At 37.7% G+C, this 17,842-nt stretch overlaps 4 protein-coding genes across 5 annotated transcripts; 3 read left to right on the plus strand and 1 right to left on the minus strand.

Annotated features, from left to right (window-relative positions):
• Window positions 2,772-6,591, plus strand: LOC104749090 (probable boron transporter 2). The gene is made up of 12 exons (XM_010470670.1): window positions 2,772-3,342; window positions 3,433-3,515; window positions 3,595-3,787; window positions 3,869-4,007; window positions 4,089-4,254; window positions 4,446-4,612; window positions 4,690-4,863; window positions 4,938-5,033; window positions 5,119-5,250; window positions 5,338-5,657; window positions 5,732-6,002; window positions 6,088-6,591. Exons 1-12 carry the CDS (start codon window positions 3,239-3,241, stop codon window positions 6,352-6,354), a joined length of 2,112 nt encoding a protein of 703 aa, XP_010468972.1. The 5' UTR covers window positions 2,772-3,238; the 3' UTR covers window positions 6,355-6,591.
• LOC104749091 (probable protein phosphatase 2C 49) lies at window positions 9,785-12,291 on the plus strand. 2 transcript variants are annotated; one of them, XM_010470671.2, is made up of 4 exons: window positions 9,785-10,180; window positions 10,752-10,922; window positions 11,017-11,252; window positions 11,503-12,291. In XM_010470671.2, exons 1-4 carry the CDS (start codon window positions 10,016-10,018, stop codon window positions 12,062-12,064), a joined length of 1,134 nt encoding a protein of 377 aa, XP_010468973.1. In that variant the 5' UTR covers window positions 9,785-10,015; the 3' UTR covers window positions 12,065-12,291. The 2 variants fall into 2 exon arrangements, with proteins under 2 accessions (XP_010468973.1, XP_010468974.1); XM_010470672.2 differs by having other exon boundaries at window positions 10,755-10,922.
• Window positions 12,719-13,403, minus strand: LOC104749093 (ubiquitin-40S ribosomal protein S27a-2-like). The gene has a single exon (XM_010470674.2). It carries the CDS (start codon window positions 13,357-13,359, stop codon window positions 12,886-12,888), a length of 474 nt encoding a protein of 157 aa, XP_010468976.1. The 5' UTR covers window positions 13,360-13,403; the 3' UTR covers window positions 12,719-12,885.
• On the plus strand, window positions 14,895-17,517 carry LOC104753182 (E3 ubiquitin-protein ligase hel2). Its single transcript, XM_010475472.1, has 7 exons — window positions 14,895-15,204; window positions 15,423-15,743; window positions 15,857-16,065; window positions 16,151-16,199; window positions 16,278-16,367; window positions 16,455-16,517; window positions 16,600-17,517. Exons 1-7 carry the CDS (start codon window positions 15,037-15,039, stop codon window positions 17,515-17,517), a joined length of 1,818 nt encoding a protein of 605 aa, XP_010473774.1. The 5' UTR covers window positions 14,895-15,036.

Below are 17,842 nucleotides of genomic sequence, written 5' to 3' on the forward strand. Positions count from 1 at the left end.
CGTCTTGTTATTTTTCGATTTGGCTGAGTTCCACGAACGGTTATATTGATGGATGGTTTGACCTTGTGTCTTTCTCTTTTTCTACCTCGATGTACTTGTTATCCCGGTGCAGTGTATCGTTGAGAGTCAGAGGCTCGTATATGATAATATCGTCCCTAAATTGAGACCCATATGCGAGAGCATTTCGGAGAGCTGATATTGCTGTGTCGTCAGCAATCGAGAGCTTCGAGACGATTCTTTTAAATTTCTCCATGAAGTCTCGGAGAGATTCGTCGTTCCGCTGGAACATGTTCCAGAGATCGGCGTTCGAGGCACCTCGAATCATAAACGTAGAGCGATGTTGGAGAAAGGCGGTGGTCAGCTCGTGATAGCTCCGTATCGAGTTCTGCGGGAGCCGGGAGAACCACCCCAGAGCTTTGTGGGCTAGATTCTCGACGAATAGCTGGCAACAGCCAGCTTCGTACTCTTCGTCGCTGAAATGAGCTCGGCTGATTGCAAAACTCATTGAAGTTAAAAACGGTTTCGGATCATTCTCGTTCGCCCCCATCGCTGCTCCGTTGGCTGCTCTGTTTCTTCGTTGAAGTTTTCGCTAGGGTACGTCATGACTCTTGAGACAGGATCGTCGGTCTTGATTCGTCAAAAGTAACGCTTTACTCTTGCCCCACGGTGGGCGCCAATTGTTTGTACTGGAGATTGCACAACACTAAGTAAATAAAGATTTTCGGGGGAAGAGTGAAGTTGGTTCTTTTATTAACGATAAAAACGTGCGGTCGTCACTAAAACGAGTCAAGATTGAGCTCGTCTGTTCACAGGAGAACTAACAAGCTAATAATGACGAGCTCGGAAGCTAAAAGGAATTATACAGAAAATAATAACGGTTTCAAACGCAAAGTATTGCTCTCTGGGTATTGTTCGAGGGTCTCGCCCCTCTTCCAATAAATGTCCTCTCCTTTTATAGCGGATTGTTGACCTAGGGTTCCCATCGCGAAATGTCGAGGTTACCCTTGACAGAGTGTTAATGACTGTCTCCAAATTTTGTCGGGCTGAAATCACAATTAATCTGTGTTGTTGGGCCGAGTGGCATATTGGGCGCAGCCCATATCCAACAGACATGTATTGACACAACGACAATACTTAATATGAACCAATAGACTACAAGCCATTAAACTATTCTATACAAAGTGAGATTTATGCATGGCCGGTTCTAGGGGTGGGCAAAAAAACCGAAATTCAAAAAACCAAACCGAACCAAACCAAATTAAATGGTTTGGTTTGGTTATAGTTAAATCTAAAAATCTGTTTGTTTTCATTTTAATTAACCATTTGGTTTAGGTTTGGTCTGGTTAAAAACCGTACAACCGAATGATTTTTTTGGTTTTTTATAAAAATTAGGATAATTAGATATAATTACTAATTAGTTTCTCAAGCTTATAAATTATTTTGTATAACAATATTGTTGGTGTTGGGTTTCAACAATCTCAAGGCCAACGGAAAAAGCCCAACATGGGCTGATTGTCTGCCGCGGAAGTGGGCCTGTCGCAAGCCCAGAAAGAGGATCCCGTAGGAGAAGGAACGTCGAGGTCAATCTCCGGAGGAAATCATGGGATACGGGCCGAGATCGTCGGAGAAAATGGAGAAGACAGTTCGAAGGCCGGATTAGTTTATATATGGGATGATAGAGATAGGAAAGAGATATGTGTAATCTTTAAGCTACGACCAACAAAAAAGTCTAATACCAAAGTCCAGTTCGTCATTCTTCTCAGTTCACTTCGATTGAAACCGAAAGTCCGCCTAGATTTTATCTCTCATTCGAATCAATTTATTTGTTGTTTCTCGTTTCAACAAATATCAATAATTTTTTTTCTTTATTGGGCTTTAATTATTGATCTCCTATTAATCTATCGAATTACAAAACCTTAACCTAAGTTTTTATTCCTTAACCTATATATATTCATAATTACTTTGATGCTAATTTTTAGTTATGTATTAACTATTTATGTTTTAAATGCATGAAATTACCGTTAAAAACCGGAACCAAACCAAAACCGAACCAAACTGTGATACATATAGTTTTTATATGGTTTCATTTCTGATGAAACCGAAAAAACCATAAACCGTAAAACTGAACCGTAACCAAACTGAATTGCATATGGTTTCTTTATGGTTTCATTTTTACAAAATCAAAAAAAACTGTAAACCAAAAAAACTGAACTGAAAAACCCAACGCCAACCCCTACCGGTTCTACAAAACTTTTGAAAACAATTAGCCGTCATTGTAACTTTCTTTTTGGAACAATGTGGACCTTACTTATACATTTTTAATACTAATATAGAAACTGAATATAATATATTAAAAGATATTATTTTTTGTAAACCACTATAAACAAGATAGACAGAAAAAAGCCGAAAATCAGAATTATATTCACTATATAGACGAACGGTATATTACCAGGAATACTAGTAATACAACCTATAAAGTATAAACTCTAAAAGAATTAAAAAAAAAAAACTATTAAATCTTGTAAAAATATGATGAATAGTATAACAATATAAAAGGTCAAAGGTAACGGTGGGCTGCATAAACAATGATTGTATTTATTGTGCAAAAAGAGTCGTCTTCGTCTACTCTCACCGTCGAAACTTTCACGCGCTTCGGCTTCGGCTAATGATTAGTTAATTAGTTTAATTTCCGTCATTATGATTAATATTAGAAGGAGGGCTATTATTATATATAACGATGCTTCGGCCTTCTTCTTCCTTGCCACCAAAGACATTACATTGCAATTCCCCCACAGCTGAAACTACTACTTTTGCCACTTTCTTGTCATCCAAACAATTTACACAGTCCCCTTTTTTTTTTTTTTTTTTTTTATCTTCATTATTGCTTCTCAAAGAAAACTCTCTTTATCATGTAAATTTGGTCTATGAATCGTTCCCAATCTCCATCAACGAGATTTATTCTTGTTACGAGCTCCTTAATCTTTGCTTCTGGGTCTTCTATTTGGATTTTTGTACATCTCTTTTCTATCCCCTAAACTTGTATTAGGAAATGTTCTGTAACATGGGTTTGTTCGTTTTCAAGTAGTCTCCTTTTCGTGTCTCCCCTCTCATGTCTTCTACCTCTTCCCCGGAGGTGTTTAACTAAAAGAAGCTCTCCAAGTGTTTGACGATTTGTCTGAGAGAAAAAAAACAGAGGAACTCAGAAACAGAGTATATTACAGAGAGAGAGACGCCAATCATGGAAGAGACTTTTGTTCCGTTTGAAGGTATCAAGAATGATCTTAAAGGAAGGTTGATGTGCTATAAACAAGATTGGACCGGAGGAATCAAAGCTGGATTCAGGTACTATATAGTTAGCTCAACTTTTCAAAATTTCTCTGTTTTTTCTTTTTAATGAGTTTTTTCATCTTATATGATTGATCAATACTGTAGGATTCTGGCTCCCACCACATATATCTTCTTCGCGTCTGCGATTCCTGTTATTTCATTCGGCGAACAATTGGAGCGAAGCACTGGTACTGAATCTTCTCCTCTGACATAAAGTTATCAGCTTTATGAATGTTAGCAACTTGAATCGGATTTGGTCATTTGTAGATGGAGTTCTTACTGCTGTTCAGACGCTGGCCTCTACAGCCATTTGTGGAATCATTCACTCCATCATCGGAGGCCAACCTCTGCTTATACTTGGAGTTGCAGAGCCAACTGTAATTATGTACACATTCATGTTTAACTTTGCCAAGGGGAGACCTGAATTGGGACGCAATTTGTTTTTGGCTTGGTCTGGATGGTAAAGTTTTCTCCTAATTCGATTGTTAATCTTGTTAAATAGTGAGCACGAGGTGGTGGTAATCTTGTTATATATGTGCAGGGTTTGTGTTTGGACTTCGCTGATACTGTTTGTATTGGCTATATCTGGAGCTTGTTCAATTATCAACAGATTCACCAGAGTAGCTGGAGAACTGTTTGGACTTCTTATAGCTATGCTCTTCATGCAAGAAGCCATCAAAGTAGCATGACTTCCATTTTTTTTTTCCGATACCAAGAAATTGTATTTTAATTGCCTCTAATGCTTTAATTGTACAATCCAGGGATTAGTGGATGAATTCCGCTCTCCTGAGAGAGAGGATCTGAAACTTCTGGAGTTTTTACCTTCCTGGAGATTTGCAAATGGGATGTTTGCTTTGGTTCTTTCCTTTGGTCTTCTTATTACTGCACTTAGAAGCAGAAAAGCCAGGTCATGGAGATATGGAACAGGTAACGAAGCAGTTAGTCAACTTTTTTTTTCTTTAACTTTAATGATCTGGAATCTCCTTATTCTAAGGATCTTGAGCAATCAATGATCAATTAAGCAGTCATTGCTTACAAGTGGGGAGATCTCAGTCAAATATTCCTTGTTCTTGAAGACACTTAATTTCCCTTTATTAAAAACATTATTCTTGGAACAGGCTGGCTTAGAAGTTTAGTAGCTGACTATGGTGTGCCACTCATGGTTCTGGTGTGGACCGGTGTCTCCTACATCCCAACAGGAGATGTTCCAAAAGGAATTCCTCGGCGACTTTTTAGCCCAAATCCTTGGTCCCCTGGCGCTTATGAGAATTGGACCGTTGTTAAGGTGTGTCTCTATCTTGAAATTTCAAACACACCCCACAAGAAAATATGACTAATGACTAGTGACTTTGATTTCTTCAGGAGATGCTTCAAGTTCCAGTTGTCTACATTATTGGAGCATTCATTCCAGCAACAATGATTGCAGTTTTCTACTACTTTGACCATAGCGTAGCATCACAACTCGCACAACAGAAAGAATTCAATTTGAGAAAACCATCTTCTTACCACTATGATCTGCTTCTTCTTGGGTTTCTGGTAAGAATCTGCAGGAAATAGTAATTGCTTCTTCTTCTTGGGCTCAATCTCCTAACTAACTCCACCATTTTCAGACCTTAATGTGTGGTCTACTTGGAATCCCTCCATCTAATGGAGTCATCCCTCAATCACCAATGCATACCAAGAGCTTAGCAACACTAAAATATCAGGTACCTTACTAACATCGATTGTTTTTTTTGGATTGTTTTCCCCTTTAGGCCTTGGATTTAAGCTTGTTGTTTGCTCTTTCCACAGCTGCTTCGGAACAGATTAGTTGCAACGGCGCGCAGAAGCATCAAGCAGAATGCGAGCCTAGGACAGTTGTATGGAAATATGCAAGATGTTTATAATCAAATGCAGACTCCATTAGTCTACCAGCAGCCTCAAGTAAAGAATCTTCTGTATAACTTTTAAAATTTTCAATGTAGTAATATGGTTAAGGGCTAAATGGAGGGTAAACTATCTCTTCCGCAGGGTTTGAAAGAGCTGAGAGAATCAACAATCCAAGCGACGACATTCACAGGGAATCTCGATGCTCCAGTTGATGAAACTCTGTTTGATATTGAGAAAGAGATCGATGATTTATTGCCAATTGAAGTCAAAGAACAAAGAGTGAGCAACTTGCTTCAAGCAATAATGGTTGGAGGATGTGTTGCAGCTATGCCTCTCCTTAAAATGATCCCTACATCAGTCCTTTGGGGCTACTTTGCTTTCATGGCAATTGAAAGCCTACCCGGAAACCAATTCTGGGAAAGAATATTGCTTCTCTTCACAGCCCCAAGCCGTAGATTCAAGTATAATCTTAATCTTTTTTATAGCCTTTTACTTTCTCAAGAATGGTTTACTCAACTACTTACCAAATTTGCAGGGTTCTTGAAGATAACCACGCGACATTTGTGGAAACTGTTCCATTCAAAACGATTGCAATGTTCACTATTTTCCAAACAACTTATCTTTTAACCTGCTTTGGTCTCACGTGGATCCCAATCGCTGGAGTTATGTTCCCTCTAATGATCATGTTTCTAATACCCGTAAGGCAATATATCCTCCCAAGATTCTTCAAAAGTGCTCATCTTCAGGACTTAGACGCAGCAGAGTATGAAGAAGCACCCGCTTTACCTTTCAATCTTGCAGTACCGGTAAAGGGCTCCATTACAAATTCAAATCAATATCCATTTTTCTTTAATTTCTTGAATAGTTGTTAACAGATTTTAGATTTTGCAGGAAGCTGAGATGGGATCAACAGCTTCGTATCCATGTGATTCTGAGATTCTTGATGAGTTTATTACAAGAAGCAGAGGAGAGTTTAGACACACATGTAGTCCTAAAGTTACTAGCTCAACTTCAACTCCAGTTTATAATCGTAATCTTTCTCAAGTGTTTAGTCCTAGAGTGAATGATTTAAGAGGTGAGATGAGTCCTAGGGTTGCCGGAAAAGGGCAAAATAGTGCAAAGCCGAGTCCGTTAAACCCATCATCGTCGTCAAAATGAGTTTAGCCATTATGGAGGCTTGATAAAACTGGAGGAGAGTATATGTTTAAAAATTAGTTGATTAACTGATCTTGGGTCTAATGCTTTCTTGGGTTTTCTCCTTTACCTATGTTTGTATGTTTGCATTTCTGCTTTTGATCTCGAATCATTGTAAAATCTCTTACTTACCCTGTGGAATGTCGGTAAATTATATACTATATATGTAGTTACTAGTAATAAAGGATCTTTTTATATTTATTTCTTCTGTGTCTGTGAAAAACAAACTATCAGTTGAACCAAGAAAAGCTAAATTAAAAGTCTAAACTTGCTTACACATTGCTTCAGGAAAACAAAGATTGAACATATCACAAATTTAACAAAAGACATATACTAACTATAGAGTATATAGCCACAACACTGTTATGTAGTAGTACAATAGCACCAAATTAACGTACTTGGAAGGGGTTTGAGGACCACACCATCATCATCATAACCTTACTTTCACGAAAAAGATAGCACCAAATCGAATGGAAACATGAAAAAGAAGAACGGCAAGAAAAAGTTAGTTATAAAGCTAAAGCAAAACCAAATATCTTTTTGGGTTCACAGAGAGTGGCTTTGGTTATGTAGTTCGAACAAGAGCGCACTTGCATGTGCTACAAAACAAGACAAGGGTCAACTTCTTGAGAAACGAATTTAAAGTAAAAATACAATTACTATTAGAACTGGAAAAAAAAAAGAGTTAAAAACTTTTGATCATTTTTGAAGTTCTCATTATTAGAACACACACAAAAAGAGTGGACTCATCGACCATTTGCTGATATCGACAGACTTGGAAATTTTATAGATCATTTTCAATAATTTTAATATAAATGTAAATATTTCAAACCATAAAAGGCTGTTATTATATAGCTAAATTTTGTTAAATACTTACAAGAACTGTTCTTGATAGAACATTTACACATTCTATAAACACTACTACATAATTTTTTGAAACAAGTTTTAGTGGCCAACAAAAGGTTGAGTAATGGAAAATTCTTGCTCATTTTTTTCATTGGAATAAGCCAAATGGACTTGACAGATCGGTGAGACTACAATAGTGATAACTAAACAGGCTTACGTCAATGTCTTTAATTCGTCAAGAGATCTTTGTCTTAAACTGTGTTTTATCCTCTGTGAGTTGGACCAATAACAGAAGTCCCATAAAAGCAAAAACCCTACGTACTCTTCAAGTCGCTTTTTGATGGTCGGAAATTAGATTAGACATTCTCGTTGACCATTTCCCACGTTTCGTCTTTGTCTATACCACAGTAACTTAACTTGATTAAAACCAGTCTAGTTTTGTCTCATGTTTTCTAGCTAGGTCCTCCGCTAATTTCTTTTTAAAAACGAAACATACTGAGTTCAATGGGCTATAAATACTTCAAGTTCAAAGTCTTATGGGCTTTCTTCTAAATTATAGCCCATCAAACGCGTTCGTGCATCGTCATCACTCATCATCAACGTGACGATACTGTCAAATGGTCTTAAGTCTTCACACCGACATAATTAACAGTAACACTGAGTCATATATGCTAATTAGTTGTTAATTGTTACTATTGTTTAGATATTTTGTTGCTAAGCTAAAAGACGAAGAGTTCTGGATCTAGATTATTTATAATTGGTTATTAGACTTTCCACGAAACACGTTTCTCATTTTAGCAACACGTTAGATCATAAGCATCTTGATTTAGTCTAAAAGAAACAATATTTAACACAAAGGCTGAAAGGCAAATAATAAAGCTTGACTAAATGCCAATTCAGATATTTTAATTTGCTTATAAGTTAGTATATAACGAAACAGTCAAATTGAGAAGAAAATAAAGACCATATATAAAATAAAGAATTAGGTGATGGCTTTTGGTCTTTGGATCATAACGAGCACTTAAACTTGTTGATCTGTATGCAAATGTGTAAAGATAGATGCCACTAAAACAAGTATAACAAAAAATAAATAAATAAAAAAAATCGAAAAAGAAAAAGGAGCAATGGCGTGGCATGACAAGTCGATAAAACTTGGGATCCGAGCACAAGTTTTAACGGTCCAGATTCATCATCTCACAGCAAAACGCCGCCGGGTGATCATACAAGTCAGGGGTAAGATCGTCAATTCACGAAAACGCAAGTGTGGACACGAACAAAGGCTTTAAAGATTCTGGTCGAGAGAGTTCTGGATTTACAAAAGTAACCCTGAATATTTAATCATATCACAGAAAGATCCCCTTTTTATTTCCAAGAGTGTCCTCTCGTCTCGGGTAAGTTCAAGGGTACGCGCGTCAAAGCTGGAATGACACGTGGCATAATTAGGGCTTAGTCTTAGCCGTGTGTGTGTAATCCACAAAACTTAAAAAGATAATATAATCTAACATAAGCAACCGACTCGGCACAGATAACCGCCACGTGTCAACTGTAATTAACCGGTTAACCAAGTCACCCACAAAATCTCCGAGTGTCTTATTTTTTTATATATTGAAAAAAAAAAANACTATTGTTTAGATATTTTGTTGCTAAGCTAAAAGACGAAGAGTTCTGGATCTAGATTATTTATAATTGGTTATTAGACTTTCCACGAAACACGTTTCTCATTTTAGCAACACGTTAGATCATAAGCATCTTGATTTAGTCTAAAAGAAACAATATTTAACACAAAGGCTGAAAGGCAAATAATAAAGCTTGACTAAATGCCAATTCAGATATTTTAATTTGCTTATAAGTTAGTATATAACGAAACAGTCAAATTGAGAAGAAAATAAAGACCATATATAAAATAAAGAATTAGGTGATGGCTTTTGGTCTTTGGATCATAACGAGCACTTAAACTTGTTGATCTGTATGCAAATGTGTAAAGATAGATGCCACTAAAACAAGTATAACAAAAAATAAATAAATAAAAAAAATCGAAAAAGAAAAAGGAGCAATGGCGTGGCATGACAAGTCGATAAAACTTGGGATCCGAGCACAAGTTTTAACGGTCCAGATTCATCATCTCACAGCAAAACGCCGCCGGGTGATCATACAAGTCAGGGGTAAGATCGTCAATTCACGAAAACGCAAGTGTGGACACGAACAAAGGCTTTAAAGATTCTGGTCGAGAGAGTTCTGGATTTACAAAAGTAACCCTGAATATTTAATCATATCACAGAAAGATCCCCTTTTTATTTCCAAGAGTGTCCTCTCGTCTCGGGTAAGTTCAAGGGTACGCGCGTCAAAGCTGGAATGACACGTGGCATAATTAGGGCTTAGTCTTAGCCGTGTGTGTGTAATCCACAAAACTTAAAAAGATAATATAATCTAACATAAGCAACCGACTCGGCACAGATAACCGCCACGTGTCAACTGTAATTAACCGGTTAACCAAGTCACCCACAAAATCTCCGAGTGTCTTATTTTTTTATATATTGAAAAAAAAAAAAGACCCACGCGGCTCAGAAATTTCGTCCCTGCGAGAGAAATAAAAACACACACGCCAACTTCGAAATTGTCAATCCTTCGTTGAACACAAAGTGACGAATTCGAGAGAGAACTAAAAAAAAAACTAATTTAATCAGAGATTTCGAGTAACAAAGAAAGAGAAGAAGAGGGTTTGATCTTGTTGTTGTTGTGAAATTGAAATTGAAACTGATTGTGAAGAGGAAAGAGACAGATGGTAGCAGAAGCAGAGGTTGTATTTCAACATAGTTTACCGGCGGTTCTGGAGATTGAGTTGTTCGATCGAGTTTCTTCCGCCGTTAAATCTCCCGTTTCTTCTCCTAAATTGGGTTTTACTCAGTCGGTTTCCGCAAGTTTATCGACTTCTCCTCTGGTTGTGGTATGTCTTTTGAAGTTTACTTTTTCCTTTTCCTTTTTTTTTTTTTTTTTTCTTTCTGGGTACTTTGTGAAAGAGAATTGAAAAGAAGCTGGTGGTTTCTGAAATCATAACCGTCAATCATTAGGAATATGGCTGAATTGTTTGGTAGGCATATAGGATTCTGTAGTATGATAAATCAGAGAAGATAGATGACCCTATAGGAATTTGAAACGGTTTAGGACACTTTCTTAGAGGACCTCTAGTTTATGTTTGTTTACGTGTCGTTGAAAAAAGTTAGATACTTGTTGTCTGAAACTTTAAAAGCTGGTGGTCTTGCTGGAGAAGCCCTCTGTTGTTTAGTTATTGTGTCTTGTCTTAACTGGTTGTGTTTCAATTATTGCTAAAATTGAGCATGCGTCTAAGAAAAAGCCTTTTAGTTTTTATTTTTTCATTAATTGGAGATTTGAGAACTCTTTTTTTTTTTTTTAAGTGTTTATAGATTTTGATTTCTTCTGTCAGGATAAGCTGTTATAATCACTGCTGAGATTTTGATCTATGTTTTCAATAACGTGTTGTATTTACCTTTTTGAAGCAGGGTGATTGTGATCCAAGTGTCTCAGATTATGTTCCGACCATCCGGTCTGGAAGCTTTGCTGATATTGGCCCAAAGAGATGCATGGAAGATGAACACATTCGCATAGACGATCTATCTTCTCAAGTTGGATGTCTCTTCGAGTTGCCAAAGCCTAGTGCTTTCTATGCGGTACTCTACAATTCTTATGTCTGATTTGTAACTTCCTTAAAAATCTTATGCTCTTTTAAGTATAAATTCTGACTTAAAGACTTCCTCTGTTCAGGTTTTTGACGGTCATGGAGGACCAGAAGCAGCAGCATATGTTAGGGAAAACGCCATTAGGTTTTTCTTTGAAGATGAGCAGTTTCCACAAACATCTGAAGTGAATAGTGTTTATGTGGAAGAAGTTGAGAGTTCATTGAGAAACGCGTTTCTTCAAGCTGATCTTGCTTTGGCAGAAGATTGCAGCATCAGCTCTTCTTCTGGTACCACTGCTCTCACTGCTCTTATCTGTGGAAGGTACGTCTTTCATTCAGTTTCTTCTCTAGTTGTCTATCCATCTCTAGGATCTTAAGAGATCGAGCTCTTGCATATAATAGATAATGACTTTTAAGTATATAACCTGTGATCTGATCAAGAAAAGTATGGGCGGTTGTCTTTGTTGTTGCTTTTGAAACTAGGTGTGGACATCGGTTGTCTGGTTAGGTTATTTTGGTTTATATATTTTGAGCGCAGTTTCATGGTTCTTGGTTTTTTTTTTTTTTTGCAGACTTTTAATGGTTGCAAATGCTGGAGACTGCAGAGCGGTTCTATGCAGGAAAGGCAAAGCGATAGACATGTCTGAAGACCATAAACCGATTAATCTACTTGAGAGAAGAAGAGTGGAAGAATCAGGCGGTTTCATCAATAATGACGGCTACCTAAATGAGGTCTTAGCTGTAACCCGGGCTCTTGGCGATTGGGAATTAAAAATGCCACACGGCTCCCAGTGTCCGCTAATTTCTGAACCAGAAATCAAGCAGATAACTTTAACCGAGGATGATGAGTTTCTTGTGATTGGATGCGACGGGATTTGGGATGTCATGACGAGCCAAGAAGCAGTTAGCATTGTTAAGCGTGGCTTAAAGCGACATAACGATCCAACAAGATGTTCGAGAGAGCTTGTGATGGAGGCTCTTAGAAGGAACTCATTTGATAACTTAACCGCGGTTGTAGTATGTTTTATGACAGCGGACCGATGGGAAGAGCCGGTGGTTCCTATGGAGAAGAGACGGTGTTTTAGTCTTACACCGGATGCATTCCGTAGCTTGAGGAATCTGTTGGATGGCTGAAACTGGTGTGCTTTTGGTGATTATATAATTGATGATGACGAATAACAAACCTCTCCCACGCTGCTATTGTATTTGACTTAAAAGGTTCTAAGCAGCAGAGAGAACTATTTCAAGATAAATTTGCATAAGATGTGTGCTTTTTGTGTGTGGAGTCTGTAATTACATTTTTGTGTACATATACTGATTATTGAGTGTGAATATAGTTCAAAAGAAGAATTGAAAAATAACATATGCAACTCAACAGATTTTAAACAGGCCGTTAAGCAAAAGAAAGTTAAGCTAAGCTATCACACATCAGTCATCACCAATTTAAGAAGTACTCTACTCATCACAAAACTTCTAAAAGAAACAACACTTCGGATCACTTAACAGTGGTGCCAAAATTTTAGAATCAAGATGTTTTCGTCTATTATCTGAGGGAGTTAACCCTGCTAAAACGCAAGTACTATAAACGAAGAATATCTTAATTTTGGATCATCATCAGCACCATTACTAAGCTAAGATAAATTACGAGCAATTGATAATTACCGTTTTAAGCATGCACAACATGGCTAGGATTTTGAATTGTTCTCAAAAACAAAATTAGCCAATTCGAAATGAAGAGATCATTCAAAAGTAATTGCAACCAACTAATTGAACGAACAGCACAATAAATATTGATTAAGAACCTAAAACATTTATCCATTCATAATCCAGAACAAACGATGTTCAACATTTGAATCCATAAACAACAAAAAAGCTTACAAAATTCCGAAATCGAAATGCTGTTTTTTAAGGATAGAGAGATAGAGAGAGAGAGAGAGATCTACCAGTAGAACAGATCATTCGTCACCTCCCTCTTTCTGGTAAACGTAGGTGAGACCACACTTACCACAGTAATGGCGATCGAAATGACTCGCCATGAAAGTACCAGCTCCACAAGTTGCGTTAGGACACTCCTTCCTCAGACGCTGAACTTTACCAGATCCATCGATTTTGTAAAACTGAAGAACCGCGAGCTTCACCTTCTTATGCTTATGCTTGATCTTCTTCGGCTTGGTGTAAGTCTTCTTCTTCCTCTTCTTAGCACCACCACGGAGACGGAGCACGAGATGAAGCGTCGATTCCTTCTGGATGTTGTAGTCGGCGAGAGTGCGGCCGTCTTCGAGCTGCTTCCCGGCGAAAATCAAACGCTGCTGGTCCGGTGGGATCCCTTCCTTGTCTTGGATCTTCGCTTTCACATTGTCGATGGTGTCGGAGGACTCGACCTCTAGGGTTATCGTCTTCCCCGTTAGGGTTTTCACGAAGATCTGCATCTTTTGAGGCTACGGCTGCACCCAAAAAAAACACTCAAAATGGGGATTTTGTAGGAGAGAAAGGAGACGCTAGGGTTTTGATGCTCAGTTACGTAACTACCCTTATTTCATTTGGGTATCTTTTTGGGCTTCGTTAGTCTCTTGGGCCATGGCCCACCAAAACTTAGAAAAGGAAAATTATAAAGGAATTTGGAGATGCAGGGACCCTGTGCCTCTCGCATGCAAAACGAACGCTCTACCATATGAGCTACATCCCCAGAGAAACAAATTGAACAAAGTTTAATTATTGGGAAAAATATCGTTAAAATCCCCAACTTTACATTTTCATCGATTTAAAGCATGAAGTTTGTGTTTGGAGGAAAAAACATCAATTATTAATCACAAATTCTCGTTGACCTAGCTTTTTGAAGTACAACGTTAAGTAGTCAGACGGAGAAATTAAACGGGGTTAATTATCCGTTAACGAGATCCGTTAATAGCAAAACGTCGCTGTTTATAACATTCTAAAACCCCCAAATTAAGAAATCGATTTTCAATTTCCCCAATTCACAAATTCTAATCGATCTCAATTTAAGAATCAAACCTCTTTCGTTTGAGACAACGCGTAGCAATCTTCTTTTACGGAGTTATTGAGAATCGATTAGAGTTTTTAATTTGGGATAATTGAAATCGATTAGGGTCGTTTAGCTATTAACGGATCTCGTTAACAATGAATTAATCCCGTCTAATTTCTCTAACATTGTGCCTCAAAAGGTTAGGTCAACGAAAGTTTGTCATCTATATATATCTATATATATATATATATATATATATATTTTTGGAGACATTTAGCAAATAAATCCTGAAGTTAGAACATATTTACAATCATGCCATTGACATTAATTATTAATTTGTTTTTCTTTTAATTAATTAATATTAAGTTTTTTTTTGGAAAACAAGATTTTTCATCCTAATAAAATTTCTTAAACAATAGGAACCACTCACTTTTACATTAAATATTAAGTTTATAATTAGTTTTATGAATATTAAGTTTTCAATTTTACAAAACGATAGGAATTAATTCTATGAACACATACAATATTTTCTTTCTATAAATAACTATTTATTTAATTGTATGTTATATAGTTCCTATACTTTAAAACAATAAACCTCAAACAAAAATACTTTTTACACTAACTAATACTCTCTCTGTCTCACAAAAAGTGTCATTTTGATACATTGCACATAAATTAAGAAAAATTAGAATATACATATAAATGAATAATTTATCATTTTTAAAAAAAAAAGTTTTGGGTTAATGGTAAATTAGAAAATTTGTCACATTGGAAACAGATGGAATATACATGTATATTTGTAAAGTTGTACATTTTAAAAAATACAAATCAAATATTAGTAAGGTTGTAAATATCTAGTTTATTTGCAAATCAACAAACAATTGGTGTTTTTTCTTCTCTAAACATGATATTTTCTCTTTAATTATTAGTTTGGATTTTCCTATTTTTAATTCTTTTTCGGTATTTATTTGACTGGTCTCGATGGTTCGAAGACCTTTCATATTCTTCTTCTTCGTCTTTCGCCTTTAAGCCTGCCCTCTTTCAGAACCCTAGATCTCTCTCTTGCTCATCTCTTTGGAAACACAAATTCTCAAATTCTCAATCTCAAATTCAGGTAAGAGACATGGATGATAGCTGTGCCGTCTGCGCTGAAAACCTCGAATGGGTTGCCTATGGATCTTGTGGTCACCGAGAGGTTTGCTCAACATGTGTCGTTCGTCTCCGTTTCGTCCTTGGCGATCCTCGTTGCTGTATCTGTAAGACCGAGTCTCCTATCGTCTTCGTCACCAAGGTGATTGATTACTTTTTACTCTTCAATTATATATCCATGTTACCAATGTTATCGCAATTACTCTTTTTCTTTTTTCTTTTTCTTTTCAATCTGATAGATGGCTGGGATTTGATTATTTCTATTACAATGACTTAATAGTGAAGAAATTGTTGTAATTTTGTCATATATGTCTCCCAATGAATTGCTGTTAAGGGACTTTATGATTACAATTTTTGCAGGCATTGGGTGATTACACAAGGACGATCACTGACTTCTCCACCTTCCCAACAGCACCAAAGGAAGGTCGAGTAGTAGGATCCTTCTGGTATCATGAAGACACTCAGGCTTTCTTTGATGACTTGGATCAGTACAGGATGATCAAAGCTATGTGTAGGCTTTCCTGCGGTGTTTGTGACAAGGCTGAAGATCAACCAAGGGAAGGAGGACCTGGACCAAGACATCATCACCGGCAGCGTATTAAGAGTGTTGAACAGTTGAAGGGTCATTTATATCATAAGCACAAATTGCATATGTGCGGTTTATGTCTTGAAGGCCGAAAGGTGGGAGCTTTGAAACTTCATTATCTGCTGATTGTTTGCTATCTTGTATTTTCTCTTAAGTTTTGCTCATTTGTTTTACATCTGTGTGCGTCTCTCTCTCTCTACGTGGACAGATATTCATATGTGAACAAAAGCTGTATACTAGGGCACAACTGAACCAACACATACACACTGGTGACTCTGAAGTTGATGGTACTGAGAGCGAAAGGGGAGGCTTTACTGGACATCCTATGTGTGAGTTCTGTAGGAATCCATTCTATGGTGATAATGAATTATATACTCACATGACTACTGAGCATTACACCTGCCATTTTTGCCAAAGGTACTGGCTATTTGTATTAATGAATTTTTCATGTTTGAGAATGTGTTATCCCTATGACGACATTGAATTAACATATCCAATATAGGTCGAATTCAGGACAGTATGAATATTACAAAAACTATGATGACTTGGAGGTAACATCAACCACTTTCAGTATAGCTCAGTTAAAGTGTGGCTGCATCTGTTCTGATTCTGTTTATTTTTTGCAACAGATTCACTTCCGCAGAGATCATTTTATTTGTGAAGACGACTCCTGCCTTGCTAAGAAGTTTATAGTTTTCCAGAATGAATCAGAATTGAAAGTAAACACTTGTGGAGAATTTCTCAATTTTCTTTTCTTCAGTTTCGGTCTATGGATTTTTGTCAAGGATTTATATTTGTTTTTTCAGAGGCATAACGCTGTTGAGCATGGAGGTAAAATGTCTAGGTCTCAGCGCAGCGCTGCATTACAGGCATGTTACACCTTTTTCCATTGTTTTTGTTAATTTATCGTTATGTTTGCTTGCCTGTGTTTAACATTGCATTCCGCTCCAGATACCAACAAGTTTCCGATATCGACGTGGAAATGATCAAGAGAATCGTCGTGGAAGAGCCCGATCATTTCGTCGTGAGCCTGGTGATGATGATTATAATCATGCAGTTCATGAGGCTCTTCGTTTATCTGAGGCTGAGTATTCTCGGCAAGAGCCTGCTCCGCCACCCTCAAGTGCACCACCTGGATCCTCTGAGAACAACAATATTCACATAGATGATGCTGGTTCTCTTATTCAACCCATGGAATCTCTATCAACTACAGATATGGAACCCTCTTCACGATATCTACAAGCTGTAGGAAGCTCTGGTGGTGGTGGTTCACGTCTTGGAGAATCTGCTTTCCCTCCTCTTTCTGGTCCACCGAGATCTGGACAGAACTTGGAAAGTTTGCCTACTAACACCATGGCTGCTCGTCTAAGACGTCAAACAAATCGAACTACTACTGCTTCTGCTATTGCTAGTCCTTCTGAAGGATGGCCAGCGGTTAACCGAAGCGCAGCACAACCATCTATTACTACTGGCGGTAACTATTCTTCTTCAGGATGGCCAGCAATAGCGCGAACACCTATACAAGCCTCNTCCACAAGTTGCGTTAGGACACTCCTTCCTCAGACGCTGAACTTTACCAGATCCATCGATTTTGTAAAACTGAAGAACCGCGAGCTTCACCTTCTTATGCTTATGCTTGATCTTCTTCGGCTTGGTGTAAGTCTTCTTCTTCCTCTTCTTAGCACCACCACGGAGACGGAGCACGAGATGAAGCGTCGATTCCTTCTGGATGTTGTAGTCGGCGAGAGTGCGGCCGTCTTCGAGCTGCTTCCCGGCGAAAATCAAACGCTGCTGGTCCGGTGGGATCCCTTCCTTGTCTTGGATCTTCGCTTTCACATTGTCGATGGTGTCGGAGGACTCGACCTCTAGGGTTATCGTCTTCCCCGTTAGGGTTTTCACGAAGATCTGCATCTTTTGAGGCTACGGCTGCACCCAAAAAAAACACTCAAAATGGGGATTTTGTAGGAGAGAAAGGAGACGCTAGGGTTTTGATGCTCAGTTACGTAACTACCCTTATTTCATTTGGGTATCTTTTTGGGCTTCGTTAGTCTCTTGGGCCATGGCCCACCAAAACTTAGAAAAGGAAAATTATAAAGGAATTTGGAGATGCAGGGACCCTGTGCCTCTCGCATGCAAAACGAACGCTCTACCATATGAGCTACATCCCCAGAGAAACAAATTGAACAAAGTTTAA

Source organism: Camelina sativa, chromosome 16 (genome assembly GCF_000633955.1).
Source record: "Camelina sativa cultivar DH55 chromosome 16, Cs, whole genome shotgun sequence".
Classification (NCBI taxonomy): Eukaryota; Viridiplantae; Streptophyta; class Magnoliopsida; order Brassicales; family Brassicaceae; genus Camelina; species Camelina sativa.